This window comes from Ischnura elegans, chromosome 2 (assembly GCF_921293095.1).
Source record: "Ischnura elegans chromosome 2, ioIscEleg1.1, whole genome shotgun sequence".
Classification (NCBI taxonomy): Eukaryota; Metazoa; Arthropoda; class Insecta; order Odonata; family Coenagrionidae; genus Ischnura; species Ischnura elegans.
The window spans coordinates 121,867,111-121,891,154 of NC_060247.1; the positions used below are offsets into that span (position 1 = coordinate 121,867,111).

Consider the following 24,044-nt stretch of genomic DNA (forward strand, 5'->3'; position numbering starts at 1 on the left):
CTCCTCTTCAAGTTGATGGCTCATTTTTGAGAGACCAGTGAGCTAGAACTACCTCTTACATTCTTTTTGCTTTTCCATGGCTCATAACAAGGTGGCATAAAAGTTACTCATATTTGTGAGTAACCCCTGAGTCCATGAGAGCATGCTTGTTCTTTGAGCATCTATTAACATATGTGCCATGGAGAACTATATGTATTGTTAACAGCCTTCTTACTATAAAATTTCATCATGCTTTTTTCAAAAACATTTTCCATGCAGCTACTCAATAATTAATAAAATCAGTTCACAATGTACAAGAGCATCAAAGATAATAACCAACACAATAAATATTTTTAATTCAAGTTAAATCAATTAAAATTTAAATAAGTTTCTCATAAACTACTAAAACACTTGCAAAGTTGGACAGAAATTTTTAGCGAAAGCCCTATGAAATCGATTGTCAGGTGTTGAGTGGTTTACAAAAAAAATGAATCCCATAGAAAATACTGCATTTGCTGAGCAAATACATACCATGGACAAAGGTTTCACAAAATGGTACAATTAAGGTTTTGTGGTGGGTAGATCATGCATGTGAAAGAATTATTTAAGATCACAATGATTTCTAGAGATACAGTTCACAGGGTAATGGACTACAGCAGTGGCTAGGAGGTGCAAACACCACCCATTTAACTGAAACTATAGTTATATAAGATATCTACTTTATAACGCCAGACACCATAAACAACGATAATCATGTATAGTGCAACCTTGTTATCTGAGAGCCACAGTGACACTTGCATTGTGGTTAAAATCCAATCAAAAGAGCAGAAAGAATTAATAATGGGTCATTTTATTATACTTATGTGTTACATAATTTCTTCACAAGTGTGGCAAAATCGGTAGAGTTGAAAAACAGTAATAGCAAAGCATTTCCACCTACAGTCTCAAAATGTTATACTTACAGGTGCATTTGCCACCCAGTGTTTTCATAAAACCCTATTGGAAAATTCTTATAAGTCTTACAGAAATTCTCATAAGAATTCTGTAAGACTTATAGGATTCTATAAGTCTTACACAAGTTCTTATAGGATTCTATAAGTCTCACAGAAGTTCTTATAAGAACTCTGCATTTCTTAGAATTCTATAAGAATGTTGTGCGGGTCGCATACCTTTCGGGTTTCCATCCAGCAGGCGTGTCAGTGTCACCATAACTTATGTTGGCAATTGATAATTATGTAAGGAATTCTACATAAGATAATTTTTGAAAATTATGTATCACCCTTTTTTAAGTAATGTTCTGCTAATTTTCCGGTGTTTTCAGCATGGTATTCGACATAAACGGTTCCAAGAAGCGGAGGCTTCTTTAATGTGACTTGTTAGTATATATATCCCTGAGGGCAAATGAAAAATTGTAGACTTATAAAATCTGTCTGTTTCGAGTCTAACTTAACCGATGGAAGTTCGATATGGGCCATGAATAAGCACGATGTATACTACGATTGCAGGATACGGTTCACATGGTTCCCTAGCAACTTAACAACCAAAACTTGTTTGGTTGTTAGGTTGCTAGGTATTGCTTTTATAGGTTAATCATTATTTGTCTTTGTGATAGCAGTTTAATAAAATAAGTCGTGTGCTTCTAAGAAAAATAAGGCATTGACCTCATTTGGTAAGTCTTACAAAACTGGCATTCCTAAAATCATGTTACCTTAAACAGACAGTTTCGTGGAATTTTAAACTTTTCATCATTAATTTAGATTGATTGATATGTACAGTGGAACCTCATTAAAGCGAGTACGGGCTATAGCGACACCCCCGCTATTACGAGAGATAGCCGATGCACCGTCAATTGACCCTATAATAAGCGTGTTAAAAAATTCGTTTTTATGAGACCCTTTCGGTGTTGGCTCTCGCCATAGCGAGGGTTTCACCGCCGGAAGACTTTCATCAAGACTCCTTGACCTCTGTAATTGCTAGCGATCTGTTAGAAATGAAGTTAATGGAGTGCTCAGTCTCAAATTTATGTGGTAAACTGTCGTTCGATAAATATAATGATTGACGAAACAATGCTTTGCATGATTTTTATTCAGTGCGGCGCTTATAAATTGTTTGAATAGTTAGTCGTTATTTGAGTAAGGAAATTTAGTGATGCAAAAAAACATCGCCTATCGTCTGGATTTATGCTTACGTTTATCGGATAGATGTTTATCTGTCGCCGCACCACTCCTGTTCCTGTATATCTGTTCGCAACAGGTATATTAGCTATTATTTGCTCCACCTCCGGTAAAGCGACAATTCGCTATAGCGAGTGTTTATTAGTGCACCGTGGGGTGTCGTTATATCGAGGTTTCACTGTATATTTTTTCAGATTGTGGCATATCTAGTATAAGTGGAAGTTTTAATGAAAACAGTGTTTCAATGGACAAAGTGAGTGATTTAGTCGTCTCTGAAGAGAATGAGAATGAATTTGTATGAGTAAATAACCTGCACAATTATTATTTTATGGAAAATACATCAACTATTATTCTCAATCAAAGTTTCTGGGATTCCTGTTAATTTCCCTAAATCTTGCACTTATTGTTAGCCATATTCTACATATTCTTTTCTCCAAATGGCATCAAATTCCATTTTACTTTGTCTATTTCTTTCATTATCTATCCAAATTTGCATGTAGAGGTCATTCTCTCTGGTATCTTAAATAAACATTGCTCATATGCATTTGATTTATCAAATTTTACTTTTCCTTCCCATATAATTTCTTGAAGTACCTATCCCCAGTCGAGCTTGAATTTTATTTCATTTGCTTCTTCAATTTTCCAGGTTAAATCATATTCCATATTGCAATTCCTGTATCTTTCATTGCGTAGTGATTGCCAAAGTCGTATTCAATTATCAGTCTATCATTCTAGGCTTTCGTCGGTTTCATTGATTTTAGTTTCTTTTAGCATGTGGGGACATTAACCCTATACAGAACCCATGCCCTGAAAGACCTCTATGGTATCTCGCCTTGTCTGGCCAGCCAGGTGAACTTTACAGGGCTTCAATGTCCTTTTTGATGTACACTGATGATAGACATCTACATTTGGTTCATGGGAAATCATTAGGTTTGCTGTATAAGATATAGGCGTCTACATTTGGATTGAATTAGGTATAATGCTAACTTTGTATCAGTAGGGATGTAAATCTTATGTAGCTTTTAATAGAAGTTTGCGCAAGTGTTTTAAGCATGTTGATATAATATTTATAATAAATATTTCCATCAGAAAATTTGTTATAAATAACACTGTGTAACTGATGGTTAGAAGAAATTTTCTTATAAGAAAAATTCTTACAAGAAATATGCCCAATTTCTGATAAGAAATTTTCTTATAGACAAATTCTTACAAGAAATTTTCTTATAAGAAATATGCCCAATTTCTGATAAGAAATTTTCTTATAGAAAAATTTTATAAGAAATTTTCTTATAGTAAGAAAAATTCTTATAAGAAATATGTCCAATTTCTGATAAGAAATTTTCTTATAAGAAATTTCCAATAGGGAAGAATGCTAAAATTCTTATCTGAGTGAGGTTAACTCCTTATCACGATTTCTACTTATCTCTCAGGTACACTCCCAACCTTATCTTTCTCAAGCACCAAATGTCTCATATGGCTGTAGTGCAGCCAAACTGGAAATATGTCAGAAATTTTCTAAATTTGACTTATTTTTAGACGCCAAATTGATGATATTTACCAGTCAGTGTATAAACGATAAGTAGGTAGTTCTTATGCAGTTAATAAGCCATTGCTAAGATGGGGTGGCTAGCCTGCCTGTGCCTTTTTGTGGTTCACAGTAAGTAAAAATGAAAACATATCGAAGAGTTATAAAATGTTTAGAATGCAAATATTCTTAACAGATGCGTAATTATCCATGATGAGCACCTTGAAAGGAATTAATTGATTGTTTTGAGAAAAGTGTGACATGCCTCATTAAAATTTATCATAATAGTTTTCCTAAAATGAATGCCATTTGCCTATTTTAACTTTTTAATTTACAACTCTCTTAACAGATATTTTGGTGGTGCAAATCAATTCTCAAGAGACAGTGCCTAATAGCATACCACATTACTTACAAGAATGCTACAGTGATCCTACTTTGAGAGACCGTGCCCTCAGATTGCCATCTACAATGGGAACACTAATCTCTCTTCTACAGAAAGCAGAAAGAAATGAGCATACAGAGAAGTTGACATCATATGTTGGTGGAGTTCTTGATGCGAGAGTGATGTCATATTCTCTTTTACACAGGTAAGAGAAATTTTTATTTATGCCAATGATAAGCTATTTATCACTCGTCCAGTCATACCTTGAATACGCAGTGGGCATATGGATTTGAGGCAGAATGATTAAATAGGTACATGAACTTAATGGAATGCAAAGGATAACAACAATCATCAAAAGCAGCTACATATGAGTAAACAAAGCACCTTGCTTAGCTTTCACCCAATTTAGGCTGGGAGCTGCTGGAAACTGGGAGGCAACATCCTCAGCATAGATAGCTTGAACAATTAAGAATTGATATCTTTCAGAGCGACACAGAGAATATCATCTTACACCCTCACTGTATTTTTAGGTATGACAGAAACAATTCATTAACTGATATATTTTGCCAAACGGATAGTATAATTCATATAGGAATTCATCTGTTCTGGTCCCTAATCCATGCATGAGTTCCAGTGAAAAGTTCCACTGAGGAACAGAACACAGCATCAGAAACAATCCATTGAAGTGGATCCACAATCCAATTGGAACAGGCACATGACCACAAGGAGGGGGCCTCAGACCCCCCAAAATATTTTTCACGTGTGGTGAATGCCTACAATAAATCCACGTAGGAGACAACTAGCTTAGCGGAACTCTCTCCAATACTAACAGTTGTTGGGTGAAATCAGGGTCTTGGATCCACACTTTGATCGAAATTGGATCACCACCTAACACCTGTTCAAATCCGGCCCTGTGGTTACCCAAGGGAGGCAACAGTGGCGTAGCCAGGAATTTCGTTTGGGGGGGGGGCCGAAAGCAGGAGTGAAAATTTTTCAAAAACAGGGTACTAAGTAATGGGTTTTACACTAATTTTAACATTTTTCATAATTGAAAAAAAACTTCATTTGTTAAGGAAATATTTTGTAAATGCATGATTTTGCAATGTTTTTGTTACTTTTACACTGGGAAATAATTGTGTGTTTATATTTCAGGGAGGGGGTCGGGACCTTCCGGATCCCCTTGCTACACCACTGGGAGGCAACAAGTTCAAAACGGCCCATGGAGCCCTTTGTGGCCTTGGAGCCTTCTGAGCCCCCAGCATAGACCTCATGATTTTTAAGCATTGTTTCATTCATGCAGATTGAATTTAATTTTTTTAAATCACCCCTGGAAATGGCTCACCCGCCACACATATGGCAAAGCTAGAACATCACGATTTGCCACTGATCCCTATTACAATTACAACTAACAATAATAATTTCAGCATTATTGAACACACCCAAATCTTTGGATGAATATTCTCCTATTTATTCATATGCCATTCAATACAATTAATTTCTATGATTCAATAAGTACTCCATAATATAATATTTTTACACCTCCATCATTGATTTTTTAATCCTTTTACTGCCACCGGGCCGATATATTGGCCCTGGCTGGTTGAGCGAAAACTGCCAGGGGCTGATTTATCGGCCCAACTTATTTAACTTTTTTTTCGTGATTGTGGCCTTTTCAACGGCTGTAATTTAAGTAAACCCCCATAATCTATCTATAGTTATAAGACATAAATATATCTTAACTATTGGGAAAAAATCTAGAAGTATTAAATAAAATTAAGTTGCTGAAAATTTTTAAAATCTGAAATGTTGCAAATTCCGGCAGTCTTTGCACATCCCACCCGAAATGGAATGGCAGTAAAAGGGTTTAAGTGCCCAAAATCCCAGAAAACAAAATTTTCATTCCACAGATTTCGTTTGGATGGCATACAACGCATGCCAAATATGCCTAACTATGATAAAATCAGCAACACCAATGTAACAAATGGACTGGAAGGAGTCATTCCGTATGCTGCCATAGGCTGGCAATTCAATCGTTATAAAATTCTGCTTGGAGAGCTTATCCCAGGGAATGCAGTGCTGTTTCCTAACTCAACCTTGGATTCACACGAAAAGGTGAGATTCCATCTTGGTTTCAATAGATATTGAATTTTTATCAGTTAAAATACCATATCCATCACCCTTTGTGTAAGAAACACTGCTTTGGATTATTAGAGAGTGAGCTCTACCATCACCAATTCCCAACCAACCTGGATTTAAGCTGGATTTACACTGGCAATTTTTTGGGCAACTTTGTTTTGCAAAAACTTAGAGAGGAATGTAATTTGACAGGAAACTTTTCAGAAGTTATGGTAGTAATCGGCTGATGTTTAATCCTCAGTGGAATAACCCATGGCAAATTGCCACATATATTTTATGTAGTTCCTGAGTTTTTGAGTTAGCCCTATTGGAAATTTCTTATAAGAAAATTTCTTATCAGAAATTGGACATATTTCTTATAAGAAAATTTCTTATAAGAATTTTTCTTATAAGAAAATTTCTTATCAGAAATTGGGCATTTTTCTTATAAGAAAATTTCTTATCAGAAATTGGGCATATTTCTTATAAAGAAATTTCTTATAAGAATTTTTCTTATAAGAAAATTTCTTCTAACTATCAGTTACAAAATGATATTTATAACAAATTTTCTGATGGAAATATTTATTATAAATATTATATCAACATGCTTAAAACACTTGCGCAAACTTCTATAAAAACCTACATAAGATTTACATCCCTACTGAGAGTACAAAGTTAGCACTATACCTAATTCAATCCAAATGTAGACGCCTATATCTTATACAGCAAACCTAATGATTTCCCATGAACCAAATGTAGATTTCTATCATCAGTGTACATCAAAAAGGACATTGAAGCCCTGTAAAATTTACCTGGCTGGCCAGACAAGGCGAGATACCATAGAGGTCTTTCAGGGCATGGGTTCTGTATGGGGTTAATGTCCCCACATGCTAAATGAAACTAAAATCAATGAAACCAACGATAGCCTAGAATGATATACTGATAATTCCCTATTGGAAATTTCTTATAAGAAAATTTCCTATCAGAAATTGGGCATTTTTCTTATAAGAAAATTTCTTATAAGAATTCTTCTTATAAGAAAATTTCTTATAAGAATTTTTCTATAAGAAAATTTCTTATCAGAAATTGGGCATTTTTCTTATAAGAAAATTTCTTATAAGAAAATTTCTCATAAAAAGTATCAATTACAAAATGTTATTTATTAGAAATTTTCTCATGGAAATATTTATTATAAATATCATATCATCATGCTTAAAATACTTGTGCAAACTTCTATAAAAAGCTACATGAGATTTACATCCCTCCTGAGAGTACAAAGTTAGCATTATACCTAATTTTTTCCAAATGTAGGTGCCTATATCTGGTACACAGCAAACCTAATGATTTCCCATGTACCAAATGTAATGTCTATCTTTAGTGTGCATCAAGCAAGGATATTCAAGTTCTGTAAAGTTCACCTGACTCGCCAGACAATGCGAGATACCATAGAGGTCCTTCAGGTCATGGGTTCTGCATAGGGTTAACGCCCCCCACATTTTAAAACAAACTATAAAAGCAATGAAACCAACGATATCCTGGAATGATGGACTGATAATAGAATATGGCTTTATGGCAATCACTACGCAATGAAATATGTATATAGGAATTGCAATATGGAATGATTTAACCTGGAAAATTGAAGAAGCAAATGAAATAAAATTCAAGTTCGACTTGGGATACTTCAAGAAATTATTTGGGAAGGAAAAGGAAAAATTGATAAATCAAATACATAGGAGAAATGTTTATTTAAGATACCAGAGAGAATGACCTCTACATGCAGATTTGAATAGATAATGAAATAAATAAATAAAGTAAAATGGAATTTGATGCCATTTGGAGAAAAGGATAGGTAGAATATGGCTAACAATTAGTGCAAGATTTAGGGAAATTAATAAGAATCCCAGAAACACTGATTGAGAATAATAGTTGATGTATTTTCCATAAAATAATAATTGTGCAGGTTATTTACTCATACAAATTCATTCTCATTCTCTTCAGAGACGACTAAATCACTCACTTTGTCCATTGAAACACTGTTTTCATTAAAACTTCCACTTATATTAGATATGTCACAATCTGAAAAATATACAAGTCTATCTAAATTAACGATGAAAAGTTTAAAATTCTACGAAACTGTTTGTTTAAGGTGACATGATTTTAGGAATGCCAGTTTTGTAAGACTTACCAAATGAGGTCAATGCCTTATTTTTGTTAGAAGCACACGACTTATTTCATTAAACAGGTCACACAAAAACATGGTGAATGATTAACATATAAAAGCAATACCTAGCAACCTAACAACCAAACAAGGTTTCCATGGCAACCGTATCCTGCAACGTATGCAATCGTAGTATACATCGTGCTTATTCATGGCCCATATCAAACTTCCATCGGTTAAGTAATCTATAGACTCGAAACAGACAGATTTTATAAGTGTACAATTTTTCGTGTGCTCTTAGGGATATATATTAACAAGTCTCATAAGAAGAAGCCTCAACTTCTTGGAACCATTTATGTCAAATACCATGCTGAAAACGCCAATAAATTAGCAGAACATTACTTAACAAAGAGTTATACATTATTTCCAAAAAAATCTTATAAGAATTTCTTAAATAATTATAAATTGCCAACATAAGTTACGGTGACTTAAATGCATGCCGGATAAAAACCTGAAAGTTATGTGACCTGCGCAACATTCTTATAGAATGCTATAAGAAATGCAAAGTTCTTATAAGAATTTCTGTAAGACTTATAGAATCCTATAAGAATTTCTGTAAGACTTATAGAATCCTATAAGAATTCTGTAAGACTTATAGAATCCTATCAGAATTCTGTAAGACTTACAGATATCTATAAGTCTTACAGAATTCTTATAAGAATTTCTGTAAGACTTATAAGAAATTTCCAATAGGGAGATATGAACTAAGATGATTAACAAACTTACTTACAGTGCCAAACAATTTAATAAGCCACTTAAACACTTTATCCAGCCATTTTATCAGATTATTACCTCCACCTTAATGATAGGAATGCAATTTATATCGGGTATAATTGATATGGCAAGCTGTCTTATGAGTGACTTTGGCAAGGCCAGAGAGTTAACAGCAACAATATGCTCTCATCAGCATCTTACAAAAATCCTGAAATTTCTGTAGCCAGCATCTCAAGTCAAATGCTAACAGTAGCATTCACAAACATTGCCCATAATAAGCTAAGCCTAAGGTTTGAAGCACAGAGTGCATGTGAAAATACATCAGTAAAAATGAAGAAATCACGACATGGGATTCGGTCTGACTCCATTACATTGACAACAATCACTCCGTCAATCTAGCTTGTGAGCCTCTAATTTTCCAGTTATGCTTTGGTTCAGAACATTTGTACTTGATGAATTTATTTTTGTTCGCCCAATGTGAGTAATTTCACCTGAAACTCCATCAGGATCGATGTAACAAATGCTGCAATGGCGTGAAATTTGGTCAATAACAGAATAGGTATGTATAATGCAATAAAAATGGTACCAAGGCAAATATTTTCAAAGATGAAAACTTGGAGAGAGGATATTAGGTTTGCCTAGCTATTAAGTCTAATCACTCTCTCCCAGAGTTCATCACTAGGGCATGCTATACATTTCTTCACAAGCTATCACCTGGAAGTAAACCTAAAAAAATATTTGCCAGTTTTCTTGTTTTGCAATTTAAGCTGAAGGCAGAAACAATCAAAATACTAATTCATTAATTTACTTAGCTTTGATTCTGGTTATTTGAAGTTAAAAAGTTTGAATTTTCTCCTGGATTCAAACCACGTTGTGATTTGTCTTGCCTGCCATGGAGGCGTGAAGTCTTCACCTGCCAATCTGATGATTGCAGGGTTGAGCACCACCTGGGTATTTGGTCCACTTCATGGGTGTTTGTGATCGCCCATATTTGTTCATTGATAATTCATCAATGTAAGAGGCCCCAATGTGCTGCTTTCAGAGTGCTGAAGATAGATATACATATGTATAAATTAAATTTCATGTGTGGAGTCTCAATTTAACATACATATAACTAGACTTTTTCTCTCTTTAAAGTGTGCATTGCATTTCATGCTGTCGAGCACAATCGACCGCAGGGAAAGAGGAGATGAGGGTGTGACGTGCCGAGGGGTTCCAATCGTGAAGCCAAGCAGAACACTCAAATTCAGTGATTGCCCCTTGGAAGATGGAGTGGTGGCTGTCCACTCTCCTTATTCATCAAGAAGCGACACCATAAGCCCAGGGACTGTGATTGCAGGCATTGCAGCGGCCCTACAATACCAGGAGGTTCCCGTGGCAAAACTCATGAAATTAAATGATAATAATGCAGTGATCAATGCACACGGGGGTGATTCTAGTTTTCAGAACTCTGATGATTTACCACCAGTGTCCAACATTTGGGCTGCAACCCTTGCAGGTAATTGAAATATATCTGGATGAATTATCTGAATAGAAGGGCAAAAATGTAGCACAATACCATGATATGTTCTTATTCCTCTTCACAAATTCCTAGTTAAATTTAAATTAAAAAGGATTTAATGGTTGTATTCCCTAGCAGTGAGTCTTCTGTGTCTTTCATTGTGCTCCATACTGTGTGTACCCAACCTGGGTTATATTTGAGTTAAATAACTCATCAAGGAATATTAAGAAGTACTATATGTAGTATTAATAACTTAACTATAATATTATAACTTTCTATGAACTTTCAGGAGATCTTGCGGAAGTTGCAGTATTTCAGGGGCCTTATAAAATGAAAATACCAGAGAAGGAGAGAGAATCAGTGTCGTTAGACATTACTGTTGGAGTCGATGGCTGGTGGGGTGGGGGGCCCAATATATCCTCGACTGATTACCTCAATGCAATTGATTCTAGATTGGGACGATGGTATTACCTGATGAGGAGTACTGATCTCCAAATGACTGATGCTGAAATCAGGGGTGGAATCGATGGTAAGAATAACTCACACAGCTTCTGGCACATACCATAATCTGTCCCATATACTTTGATTCTATGACTTATCGTATCTTATGCTTCATTGACTCTGCACAAGCCAAACTTCTAGTAATAATACTTATAATTAGGAACGTAGGGCAAATCAAATAAATTTACAGACTTTGAGGAAAGGACAAAGAAAGAAAGCCTTTAGAAATAGCTCGTTCATTATTTGTTTTAAATTGCTGTTGCTGACTGTGATCATCATAATTATCGCAAGTCAACAATTGTAAGATTGGTTTGCTGCAGCTCTCTATTCTGCTCTCCCATCTGTAATCCATTTCATAGAAGTGTATTTCTCATATTCTGTATTCTTTACAGCCTGTTTTATGCATTTCATTCCAGTCCATCCCCGGGGCCCTTCTTCCCTTCCACCAGTCCTTCTACAATAGTCCTTCATCAAAGAAAACGAAAGGCATTGATTGCAATTTGTTGCCCACCATTAGTGTATTCATAATACACAAATTATTTGGTTTCAGAAATACCGGTTTAGACAAATGGCAATGGTCAATTTTAACCGCATTTGAAAAAGGCCAGATTGGCGCCCATGCGATGCCACTCCACGTGACGTCACAGGGACTTAGTTTCTATGCGAGTAGATAGGAGTTTTACATCATCTGAGATTACCAATCCATGCATGAGGCACAGAGCTCAGGGAAACATGTCTTAGTAATCACCTATTAAAACTGGCTAAGGTCGGAAGGTTTCCTTCGTTTGATAAGGTAATAATAATCCATATTTAAGCCAAGCGCTACCTGCTAGCAGGGTACTCGGCTATCTTCCAGCATCCTGCATCGTATCAGCGCTCAAAGCCTCGCCCCAAGGCCACCTCACTTGCGGCAGCGGGAACCAGAACGACGTCACACGGAGATTTCCAGGCATTCATACTTAACCTGTCGCGTTTTCGCGTGCTTGAAAATTTTCACTTTTCATTTAATCACGAAAAATAGATATCGTCTTTTAAAAATCTAAAAGCGTGAAATACTTACTCCAGGAGTAATAATCTTTCGATTTAGGCGATAAAAAAATAATATGAAACCACCCTATTTTTTTTATGAGGCCAATTCATGTCTCATTATGTACCCAAATAAGTTGTCACATCTTCTCCTTAAGGTCTATAAAAGGTCTAAAGGTTTCTTTTCTCCCACACTTCTTAGCACTTCCTCATTACTTACTCGGTTGATCCATTTTTTCCCCATCATTCTTCAGTAGCACCACATTTAGAATGCTTCCACTCTTGACTTCTCTGCAGCTGTGAACATCCAAGCCATGTACCCATATACAGAATACGCTCCATGTGTAGCATCTGATAAATTGTTGCCTTACTTTTATTTCTGTATGTATTCTCCGCTGTAAGTAAATTCATCTTTATATAAAATGCCTTCTTTGCTTGTGCTATTCAACAGGCGATGTCTTTCTTGCTTTGCCAACGTTTCTTTTCAGAATTTGGAAAAACATACCTAAAAAGAAACCTCTATTTTTCTGTTTTCCGACCTGTTGCCTGCTTACCAAGCGATTTGAGATGAAAAATCGATGCACTTAACTCTTTTGCTGATAGTTTGATGACATCAGGCACTTTCCCAGTGAGTCTCCAATTGTCAGCTACTGCTTGGTCTCAAGCACAGTGGCGCCAACTCCATGGGGCCTGAGGGGGCCCGAGCCCCCTCAATAATTCGTTATGGGTGTGAGGAAAAAATGTGTCAGGCTTGTAGATTTTCCCCGGAGTGTCCAGATATCGAGATTCGAGTTATCAGGGTTCTAATGCTGATAATATGACTGTTCTAAAAGCTTAAAAAACTTAAAACTCACCACTTATAAAATTTCCCGGGGCAATATCCCCGGTTTGGGCCCCCCCAATATTTTTTGCAAGTCGGCATTGCTCAAGCATTGGTGTTTGTTGTTGTGTACGCTTTTGTGAGCCACTGCTTCACCCAGCAAAAGGTTTTACCTCATTGACTAAATGAACAGAAACTCTAATAATGTCACCAACTCGTAAAAAGTGGGCAGCAACTATAGACTTTTCTTATTTTAAATTTACAAAAAAATTACAGACGGGTGAAGATTTTTTTATTTCACCACTCATCTTTCATTTCCATTATCCAAATATAAATGGCAATTTTGGGCCTGCATGCATAAACCTATTCTTTTATTCAGATAATGTTAAGTATCAATGAAAATGAATTATATATGATATAAAAATCTGATGAATTTTTATGAACTTGTGATGCTGTACATGCAAGAAATAAGGATATGGGTTATAATAAGTTCCTATGTGAAATGATGAAGTATGGAAAAACCAGGGTAGTATCCTTCAAAAATGAAATATGAGTGTCTCACTATTAAAACAAAGGTTAAAGAAAAGCTTTTTCATTCCATCATTGAAATACAAATTCTTGTTGTGACTCACCTTTCATTCTAATTTTGCCAGGGAAATAATACTGAAGGTGAATATTAAGATCTATCATCAAGAAAAAATGTATTTACTTCATTATCACCAAACATATGTTATGATAGTCTACATTAAAAGTCCGGCCGGTAAGAGTTGTGCGATGACAGCGCAAAAGGAGGGGAGGAGAACCCTGCGCCAGCACGGTTAGCAGCCAATCATTGTCCCCAAAAGGCTGGGGCACAGCTGGGAATTAAGGCTAGGGTGGGGGGGGGGTTTCAGGCACAACTAATACAAGGGGGTCTGAGGGTTTGGAATACCTGCCAGGGTAGGCAGGAGTTGCGGGGGCCCTCCCCGGAAAATTTTTAAGAATAATGGTTCAAAATGGCGAGTTTTACGGCCTTCTGAGAGATATTTTATTAATCCTTACACTATTCTATAAGTAATATTACTCCAATTAAATAAAATAGATTAAACTTAAAAAATTGTCTGAGCTCTGGGCCCCCCCTCGCTGCGCCACTGCCAAAAGGCACCTCACACCTTCGCCTTGTCATATAACGTTGTCACATGCATATTAAGCACTGAAAAAATCCTGAACCGTCGAAATAAACCTTTATTCAAATCACCAAAACAAGCGATTCTTCTGTTGATGCATCACGCTTGTCGCCCCTTCTGGCTCCTTTCTTCACGGAAGTCTTTTGTTTACATGTGATGTGGGTGTTTCCCTGTCTTACTAAGCAACCTTGCCCCCTACCCAAACTAGACTGTTCTGCCTGTCATTGGACAACTCTTGGTGGCTGCACTGTATATATGTATGTATATCTTTTATATTTTGTTTTTTTATGCTAAATATTTTTGTTTTGGAAGAATAATGGTACATAATTGCAAATATATGTATCGTAAATTTGTTTACCCTAAGTATGGAAGGAAAAAAATGCGTAAATATCAAGATGCATTCTATCAAAATCAACCAAATTTTCAATCAATTTTATGCAAGGATGCTCCCTCATTGCAGGAATACTCCTTGGCTCAGAAGCTCTTAAATGGAATTCTGATGTGAAAGGGCGATTGAGGTTATCACAGATTCTGGAGATGTACTACACAGAGAAAGGAATGGCAGCATATGGAGATCCAAATTTGAAGTGGTGCAACAGGATAGAAAAGTTTGCGCATGGGTTCGGAGCTGGAAATGGTAATCCAAATGCAGAAAATATGCAAATCTTACATGACCAGGTAAATTTTTAGGAAGCCACTTTTTGATTTTTTTCGGAGCATTAACAATTCTTTTTCATCTGTTTTTGAGTAAAACGTGATACATTTTTAATATTAGTGGGTACAGTAAACAAATATGTATGTACTTTGTAATTATTTTCTACAAAGATTAGGGGAAATTTTTTCTGTTTGAAAAGTCTCAATGAGAGTACATGAGTAAAGCAAGTGAAATAGACTCCGTGGAGATACTTGAAATGGCTAATGGGAAAATTTGATACAGAAAGGCAAATAGACATTGCTCAAGAAGCAGAATCCTGTTAGTTTAATACAGGGATTTATTTATTTATTTATTTTGTTTTTAATTTATTCCCAAACCTCCAAATACAGCTCTCGTAGGCCATTTTAAATCGGGGTATTCAACAAATTCAACAATGAAACGTACACGAACAACCATACCCTGGATAAGGGGAACTTACCCAGGCGGGACTCGAACCTGCGACCTCATGTTTGGCAGGCGAGGACTTTACCCAGCCACCACCGAGGCCGGCGATTTTGTCTTGCTCTTCTGAAGCTCTCCTTCACAAAAACCATGCATCATGGCTATTTGATGTGTGATGCGCAATGATTGTGTGCCAACTACCTTTACCAGAACTGTGTATTACTTAATTCAAAGCAATAAGGCCCTATTGGAAATTTCTTATAAGTCTTACAGAAATTCTTATAAGAATTCTGTAAGACTTATAGATATCTATAAGTCTTACAGAATTCTGATAGGATTCTATAAGTCTTACAGAATTCTTATAGGATTCTATAAGTCTTACAGAAATTCTTATAGGATTCTATAAGTCTTACAGAAATTCTTATAAGAACTTTGCATTTCTTATAGAATTCTATAAGAATGTTGCGCAGGTCACATAACTTTCAGGTTTTTATCCGGCATGCATTTAAGTCACCATAACTTATGTTGGCAATTTATAATTATTTAAGAAATTCTTATAAGATTTTTTTTGGAAATAATGTGTAACTCTTTGTTAAGTAATGTTCTGCTAATTTATTGGCGTTTTCAGCATGGTATTTGACATAAATGGTTCCAAGAAGTTGAGGCTTCTTCTTATGAGACTTGTTAATATATATCCCTAAGAGCACACGAAAAATTGTACACTTATAAAATCTGTCTGTTTCGAGTCTACAGATTACTTAACCGATGGAAGTTTGATATGGGCCATGAATAACCACGATGTATACTACGATTGCATACGTTGCAGGATATGGTTGCCATGGAAACCTTGTTTGGTTGTTAGGTTGCTAGGTATTGCTTTTATATGTTAATCATTCACCATGTTTTTGTGTGACCTGTTTAATGAAATAAGTCGTGTGCTTCTAACAAAAATAAGGCATTGACCTCATTTGGTAAGTCTTTCAAAACTGGCATTCCTAAAATCATGTTACCTTAAACAGACAGTTTCGTGGAATTTTAAACTTTTCATCATTAATTTAGATAGACATGTATATTTTTCAGATTGTGACATATCTAATATAAGTGGAAGTTTTAATGAAAACAGTGTTTCAATGGACAAAGTGAGTGATTTAGTCGTCTCTGAAGAGAATGAGAATGAATTTGTATGAGTAAATAACCTGCACAATTATTATTTTATGGAAAATACATCAACTATTATTCTCAATCAGTGTTTCTGGGATTCTTATTAATTTCCCTAAATCTTGCACTAATTGTTAGCCATATTCTACCTATCCTTTTCTCCAAATGGCATCAAATTCCATTTTACTTTATTTATTTATTTCATTATCTATTCAAATCTGCATGTAGAGGTCATTCTCTCTGGTATCTTAAATAAACATTTCTCCTATGTATTTGATTTATCAATTTTTCCTTTTCCTTCCCAAATAATTTCTTGAAGTATCCCAAGTCGAACTTGAATTTTATTTCATTTGCTTCTTCAATTTTCCAGGTTAAATCATTCCATATTGCAATTCCTATATACATATTTCATTGCGTAGTGATTGCCATAAAGCCATATTCTATTATCAGTCCATCATTCCAGGATATCGTTGGTTTCATTGCTTTTATAGTTTGTTTTAAAATGTGGGGGGCGTTAACCCTATGCAGAACCCATGACCTGAAGGACCTCTATGGTATCTCGCATTGTCTGGCGAGTCAGGTGAACTTTACAGAACTTGAATATCCTTGCTTGATGCACACTAAAGATAGACATTACATTTGGTACATGGGAAATCATTAGGTTTGCTGTGTACCAGATATAGGCACCTACATTTGGAAAAAATTAGGTATAATGCTAACTTTGTACTCTCAGGAGGGATGTAAATCTCATGTAGCTTTTTATAGAAGTTTGCACAAGTATTTTAAGCATGATGATATGATATTTATAATAAATATTTCCATGAGAAAATTTCTAATAAATAACATTTTGTAATTGATACTTTTTATGAGAAATTTTCTTATAAGAAATTTTCTTATAAGAAAAATGCCCAATTTCTGATAAGAAATTTTCTTATAGAAAAATTCTTATAAGAAATTTTCTTATAAGAAGAATTCTTATAAGAAATTTTCTTATAAGAAAAATGCCCAATTTCTGATAGGAAATTTTCTTATAAGAAATTTCCAATAGGGAATTATCAGTATATCATTCTAGGCTATCGTTGGTTTCATTGATTTTAGTTTCATTTAGCATGTGGGGACATTAACCCCATACAGAACCCATGCCCTGAAAGACCTCTATGGTATCTCGCCTTGTCTGGCCAGCCAGGTAAATTTTACAGGGCTTCAATGTCCTTTTTGATGTACACTGATGATAGAAATCTACATTTGGTTCATGGGAAATCATTAGGTTTGCTGTATAAGATATAGGCGTCTACATTTGGATTGAATTAGGTATAGTGCTAACTTTGTACTCTCAGTAGGGATGTAAATCTTATGTAGGTTTTTATAGAAGTTTGCGCAAGTGTTTTAAGCATGTTGATATAATATTTATAATAAATATTTCCATCAGAAAATTTGTTATAAATATCATTTTGTAACTGATAGTTAGAAGAAATTTTCTTATAAGAAAAATTCTTATAAGAAATTTCTTTATAAGAAATATGCCCAATTTCTGATAAGAAATTTTCTTATAAGAAAAATGCCCAATTTCTGATAAGAAATTTTCTTATAAGAAAAATTCTTATAAGAAATTTTCTTATAAGAAATATGTCCAATTTCTGATAAGAAATTTTCTTATAAGAAATTTCCAATAGGGAATTATCAGTATATCATTCTAGGCTATCGTTGGTTTCATTGATTTTAGTTTCATTTAGCATGTGGGGACATTAACCCCATACAGAACCCATGCCCTGAAAGACCTCTATGGTATCTCGCCTTGTCTGGCCAGCCAGGTAAATTTTACAGGGCTTCAATGTCCTTTTTGATGTACACTGATGATAGAAATCTACATTTGGTTCATGGGAAATCATTAGGTTTGCTGTATAAGATATAGGCGTCTACATTTGGATTGAATTAGGTATAGTGCTAACTTTGTACTCTCAGTAGGGATGTAAATCTTATGTAGGTTTTTATAGAAGTTTGCGCAAGTGTTTTAAGCATGTTGATATAATATTTATAATAAATATTTCCATCAGAAAATTTGTTATAAATATCATTTTGTAACTGATAGTTAGAAGAAATTTTCTTATAAGAAAAATTCTTATAAGAAATTTCTTTATAAGAAATATGCCCAATTTCTGATAAGAAATTTTCTTATAAGAAAAATGCCCAATTTCTGATAAGAAATTTTCTTATAAGAAAAATTCTTATAAGAAATTTTCTTATAAGAAATATGTCCAATTTCTGATAAGAAATTTTCTTATAAGAAATTTCCAATAGGGGGATGGCAATAGAGCAAGATGATGGAACTGCATCGTGCAGCAGTTACTTCCAGCACAACTTGTGCATGATGGGATTGCATTGTGCTGTGTCTGATTGTGATAGCATAGTTTCTGACATTGTGCTGTGGGTTGACACATCCTTGCCAAACAATTTTATCAGATCAATGATTACACCACTATGCTCCATACATCAAGCGGGCAGAGATACATATAGGTATTCTTCTTTGAAACCAGCACTCATGTTATGTCTAGCAGGAAAGACTTAGGAGCTCTTTTAGATTTTAAGCTCTTGCATATTATCTACCATTTGCTGCAAATGTGGATTCATTTTTATCCATACATTAATCATTAGTTAAATAGAATGGACAGTGGAAGTAGTTTTTCCTTTCATAATGAAGGATTTTGAAACAGTCGTAGTGTCTAAGAACAAAGTCATGATATTATGACCCAGTTGGATAGCAGCCAACATCATACCTGACACCCTATTGGAAATTTCTTATAAGAAAATTTCTTATCAGAAATTGGACATATTTCTTATAAGAAAATTTCTTATAAGAATTTTTCTTATAAGAAAATTTCTTATCAGAAATTGGGCATTTTTCTTATAAGAAAATTTCTTATCAGAAATTGGGCATATTTCTTATAAAGAAATTTCTTATAAGATTTTTCTTATAAGAAAATTTCTTCTAACTATCAGTTACAAAATGATATTTATAACAAATTTTCTGATGGAAATATTTATTATAAATATTATATCAACATGCTTAAAACACTTGCGCAAACTTCTATAAAAACCTACATAAGATTTACATCCCTACTGAGAGTACAAAGTTAGCACTATACCTAATTCAATCCAAATGTAGACGCCTATATCTTATACAGCAAACCTAATGATTTCCCATGAACCAAATGTAGATTTCTATCATCAGTGTACATCAAAAAGGACATTGAAGCCCTGTAAAATTTACCTGGCTGGCCAGACAAGGCGAGATACCATAGAGGTCTTTCAGGGCATGGGTTCTGTATGGGGTTAATGTCCCCACATGCTAAATGAAACTAAAATCAATGAAACCAACGATAGCCTAGAATGATATACTGATAATTCCTATTGGAAATTTCTTATAAGAAAATTTCCTATCAGAAATTGGGCATTTTTCTTATAAGAAAATTTCTTATAAGAATTCTTCTTATAAGAAAATTTCTTATAAGAATTTTTCTATAAGAAAATTTCTTATCAGAAATTGGGCATTTTTCTTATAAGAAAATTTCTTATAAGAAAATTTCTCATAAAAAGTATCAATTACAAAATGTTATTTATTAGAAATTTTCTCATGGAAATATTTATTATAAATATCATATCATCATGCTTAAAATACTTGTGCAAACTTCTATAAAAAGCTACATGAGATTTACATCCCTCCTGAGAGTACAAAGTTAGCATTATACCTAATTTTTTCCAAATGTAGGTGCCTATATCTGGTACACAGCAAACCTAATGATTTCCCATGTACCAAATGTAATGTCTATCTTTAGTGTGCATCAAGCAAGGATATTCAAGTTCTGTAAAGTTCACCTGACTCGCCAGACAATGCGAGATACCATAGAGGTCCTTCAGGTCATGGGTTCTGCATAGGGTTAACGCCCCCCACATTTTAAAACAAACTATAAAAGCAATGAAACCAACGATATCCTGGAATGATGGACTGATAATAGAATATGGCTTTATGGCAATCACTACGCAATGAAATATGTATATAGGAATTGCAATATGGAATGATTTAACCTGGAAAATTGAAGAAGCAAATGAAATAAAATTCAAGTTCGACTTGGGATACTTCAAGAAATTATTTGGGAAGGAAAAGGAAAAATTGATAAATCAAATACATAGGAGAAATGTTTATTTAAGATACCAGAGGAGAGAATGACCTCTACATGCAGATTTGAATAGATAATGAAATAAATAAATAAAGTAAAATGGAATTTGATGCCATTTGGAGAAAAGGATAGGTAGAATATGGCTAACAATTAGTGCAAGATTTAGGGAAATTAATAAGAATCCCAGAAACACTGATTGAGAATAATAGTTGATGTATTTTCCATAAAATAATAATTGTGCAGGTTATTTACTCATACAAATTCATTCTCATTCTCTTCAGAGACGACTAAATCACTCACTTTGTCCATTGAAACACTGTTTTCATTAAAACTTCCACTTATATTAGATATGTCACAATCTGAAAAATATACATGTCTATCTAAATTAATGATGAAAAGTTTAAAATTCCACGAAACTGTCTGTTTAAGGTAACATGATTTTAGGAATGCCAGTTTTGAAAGACTTACCAAAATGAGGTCAATGCCTTATTTTTGTTAGAAGCACACGACTTATTTCATTAAACAGGTCACACAAAAACATGGTGAATGATTAACATATAAAAGCAATACCTAGCAACCTAACAACCAAACAAGGTTTCCATGGCAACCATATCCTGCAACGTATGCAATCGTAGTATACATCGTGGGTTATTCATGGCCATATCAAACTTCCATCGGTTAAGTAATCTGTAGACTCGAAACAGACAGATTTTATAAGTGTACAATTTTTCGTGTGCTCTTAGGGATATATATTAACAAGTCTCATAAGAAGAAGCCTCAACTTCTTGGAACCATTTATGTCAAATACCATGCTGAAAACGCCAATAAATTAGCAGAACATTACTTAACAAAGAGTTACACATTATTTCCAAAAAAAATCTTATAAGAATTTCTTAAATAATTATAAATTGCCAACATAAGTTATGGTGACTTAAATGCATGCCGGATAAAAACCTGAAAGTTATGTGACCTGCGCAACATTCTTATAGAATTCTATAAGAAATGCAAAGTTCTTATAAGAATTTCTGTAAGACTTATAGAATCCTATAAGAATTTCTGTAAGACTTATAGAATCCTATAAGAATTCTGTAAGACTTATAGAATCCTATCAGAATTCTGTAAGACTTATAGATATCTATAAGTCTTACAGAATTCTTATAAGAATTTCTGTAAGACTTATAAGAAATTTCCAATAGGGTTGAATACAACTTTGGCAATCATTAGGCAATGAAAGATACAGGAATTGCAATATGGAATATGATTTAACCTGGAAAATTGAAGAAGCAAATGAAATAAAATTCAAGTTCCACTGGCGATAGGTACTTCAAGAAATTATATGGGAAGGAAGAGTAAAATTTGATAAATCAAATGCATATGAGCAATGTTTATTTAAGATACCAGAGAGAACGAGACCTCTACATGCAGATTTGGATAGATAATGAAAGAAATAAGCAAAGCAAAATGGAATTTGATGCCATTTTGGAGAAAAGGATATGTAGAATATGGCTAACAATAATTGCAAGATTTAGGGAAATAATAGGAATCACAGAAACACTGATTGAGAATAATAGTTGATTATTTTCCATAAAATAATAACTGTGCAGATGTTGGCATACTCATACAAATTCATTCTCATTCTCTTCAGAGACGACTAAATCACTCACTTTGTCCATTAAACACTGTTTTCATTAAAACTTCCTCTTATGTTAGATATGCCACAATCTGAAAAATATACATGTCCTATCTAAATTAATGATGAAAAGTTTAAAATTCAACGAAACTATCTGTTTAAGGTAACATATATTTTAGGAATGCCAGTTTTTTAATACTTACCAAATGAGGTCAATGCCTTATTTTGGTTAGAAGCACACGACTTATTTTATTAAACTGCTGTCACAAAGACATAGTGAATGATTAACATATAAAAGCAATCCCTAGCAACCTAACAACCAAAAAGTTTTGGTTGTTAGGTTGCTAGGGGAACCATGTGAACAGTATCCTGCAACGTATGCAATCGTAGTATACATCGTGGTTATTCATGGCCCATATCGAACTTCCATCGGTCAAGTAATCTGTAGACTCGAAACAGACAGATCTTTTAAGTCTACAATTTTTCATGTGCCCTCAGCGATATATATACTAACAAGTCGCATTAAAGAAGCCTCCGCTTCTTGGAACCATTTATGTCAAATACCATGCTGAAAAAACCAGGAAATTAGCAGAACATTACTTAAAAAAGAGTTATACATAATTTCCAAAAATTATCTTATGCAGAATTCCTTAAATAATTATCAATTGCCAACATAAGTTATGGTGACACGCCTGCTGGATAAAAACCTAAAAGGTATGCGACCCGTGATTGTAGAATTCTATAAGAAATGCAGATTTCTTATAAGAATTTTTGTAAGACTTATAGAATCCTATAAGAATTTCTATAAGACTTATTGAATCCTATAAGAAATCTGTAAGACTTATAGAATCCTATAAGAATTCTGTAAGACTTATAGAATCCTATAAGTCTTACAGAATTCTTATAAGAATTTCTGTAAGACTTATAAGAAATTTCCAATAGGGCAGTACTTTAATCCTACCAATAGAGAGACTATACCCTATTGGAAATTTCTTATAAGTCTTACAGAAATTCTTATAAGAATTCTGTAAGACTTATAGATATCTGTAAGTCTTACAGAATTCTGATAGGATTCTATAAGTCTTACAGAATTCTTATAGGATTCTATAAGTCTTACAGAAATTCTTATAGGATTCTATAAGTCTTACAGAAATTCTTATAAGAACTTTGCATTTCTTATAGCATTCTATAAGAATGTTGCGCAGGTCACATAACTTTCAGGTTTTTATCCGGCATGCATTTAAGTCACCGTAACTTATGTTGGCAATTTATAATTATTTAAGAAATTCTTATAAGATTTTTTTGGAAATAATGTATAACTCTTTGTTAAGTAATGTTCTGCTAATTTATTGGCGTTTTCAGCATGGTATTTGACATAAATGGTTCCAAGAAGTTGAGGCTTCTTCTTATGAGACTTGTTAATATATATCCCTAAGAGCACACGAAAAATTGTACACTTATAAAATCTGTCTGTTTCGAGTCTATAGATTACTTAACCGATGGAAGTTTGATATGGGCCATGAATAAGCACGATGTATACTACGATTGCATACGTTGCAGGATACGGTTGCCATGGAAACCTTGTTTGGTTGTTAGGTTGCTAGGTATTGCTTTTATATGTTAATCATTCACCATGTTTTTGTGTGACCTGTTTAATGAAATAAGTCGTGTGCTTCTAACAAAAATAAGGCATTGACCTCATTTGGTAAGTCTTACAAAACTGGCATTCCTAAAATCATGTCACCTTAAACAAACAGTTTCGTAGAATTTTAAACTTTTCATCGTTAATTTAGATAGACTTGTATATTTTTCAGATTGTGACATATCTAATATAAGTGGAAGTTTTAATGAAAACAGTGTTTCA

The 24,044-nt window shown here is 34.1% G+C and overlaps 1 protein-coding gene across 1 annotated transcript in view; it reads left to right on the top strand.

Annotated features, from left to right (window-relative positions):
* Positions 1 to 3,594: 3,594 nt before the first annotated feature.
* The window catches only part of LOC124154541, a 57,269-nt gene continuing 36,819 nt past the window's right edge, over positions 3,595 to 24,044 (top strand). Inside the window, exons 1-6 of the mRNA XM_046528342.1 lie at positions 3,595 to 3,810; positions 4,028 to 4,265; positions 5,968 to 6,172; positions 10,245 to 10,605; positions 10,898 to 11,137; positions 14,582 to 14,799. Of these exons, the coding sequence (XP_046384298.1) occupies positions 3,771 to 3,810; positions 4,028 to 4,265; positions 5,968 to 6,172; positions 10,245 to 10,605; positions 10,898 to 11,137; positions 14,582 to 14,799 (1,302 nt within the window). The 5' untranslated portion in view covers positions 3,595 to 3,770. The remainder of the gene's footprint in view (positions 3,811 to 4,027; positions 4,266 to 5,967; positions 6,173 to 10,244; positions 10,606 to 10,897; positions 11,138 to 14,581; positions 14,800 to 24,044) is intronic.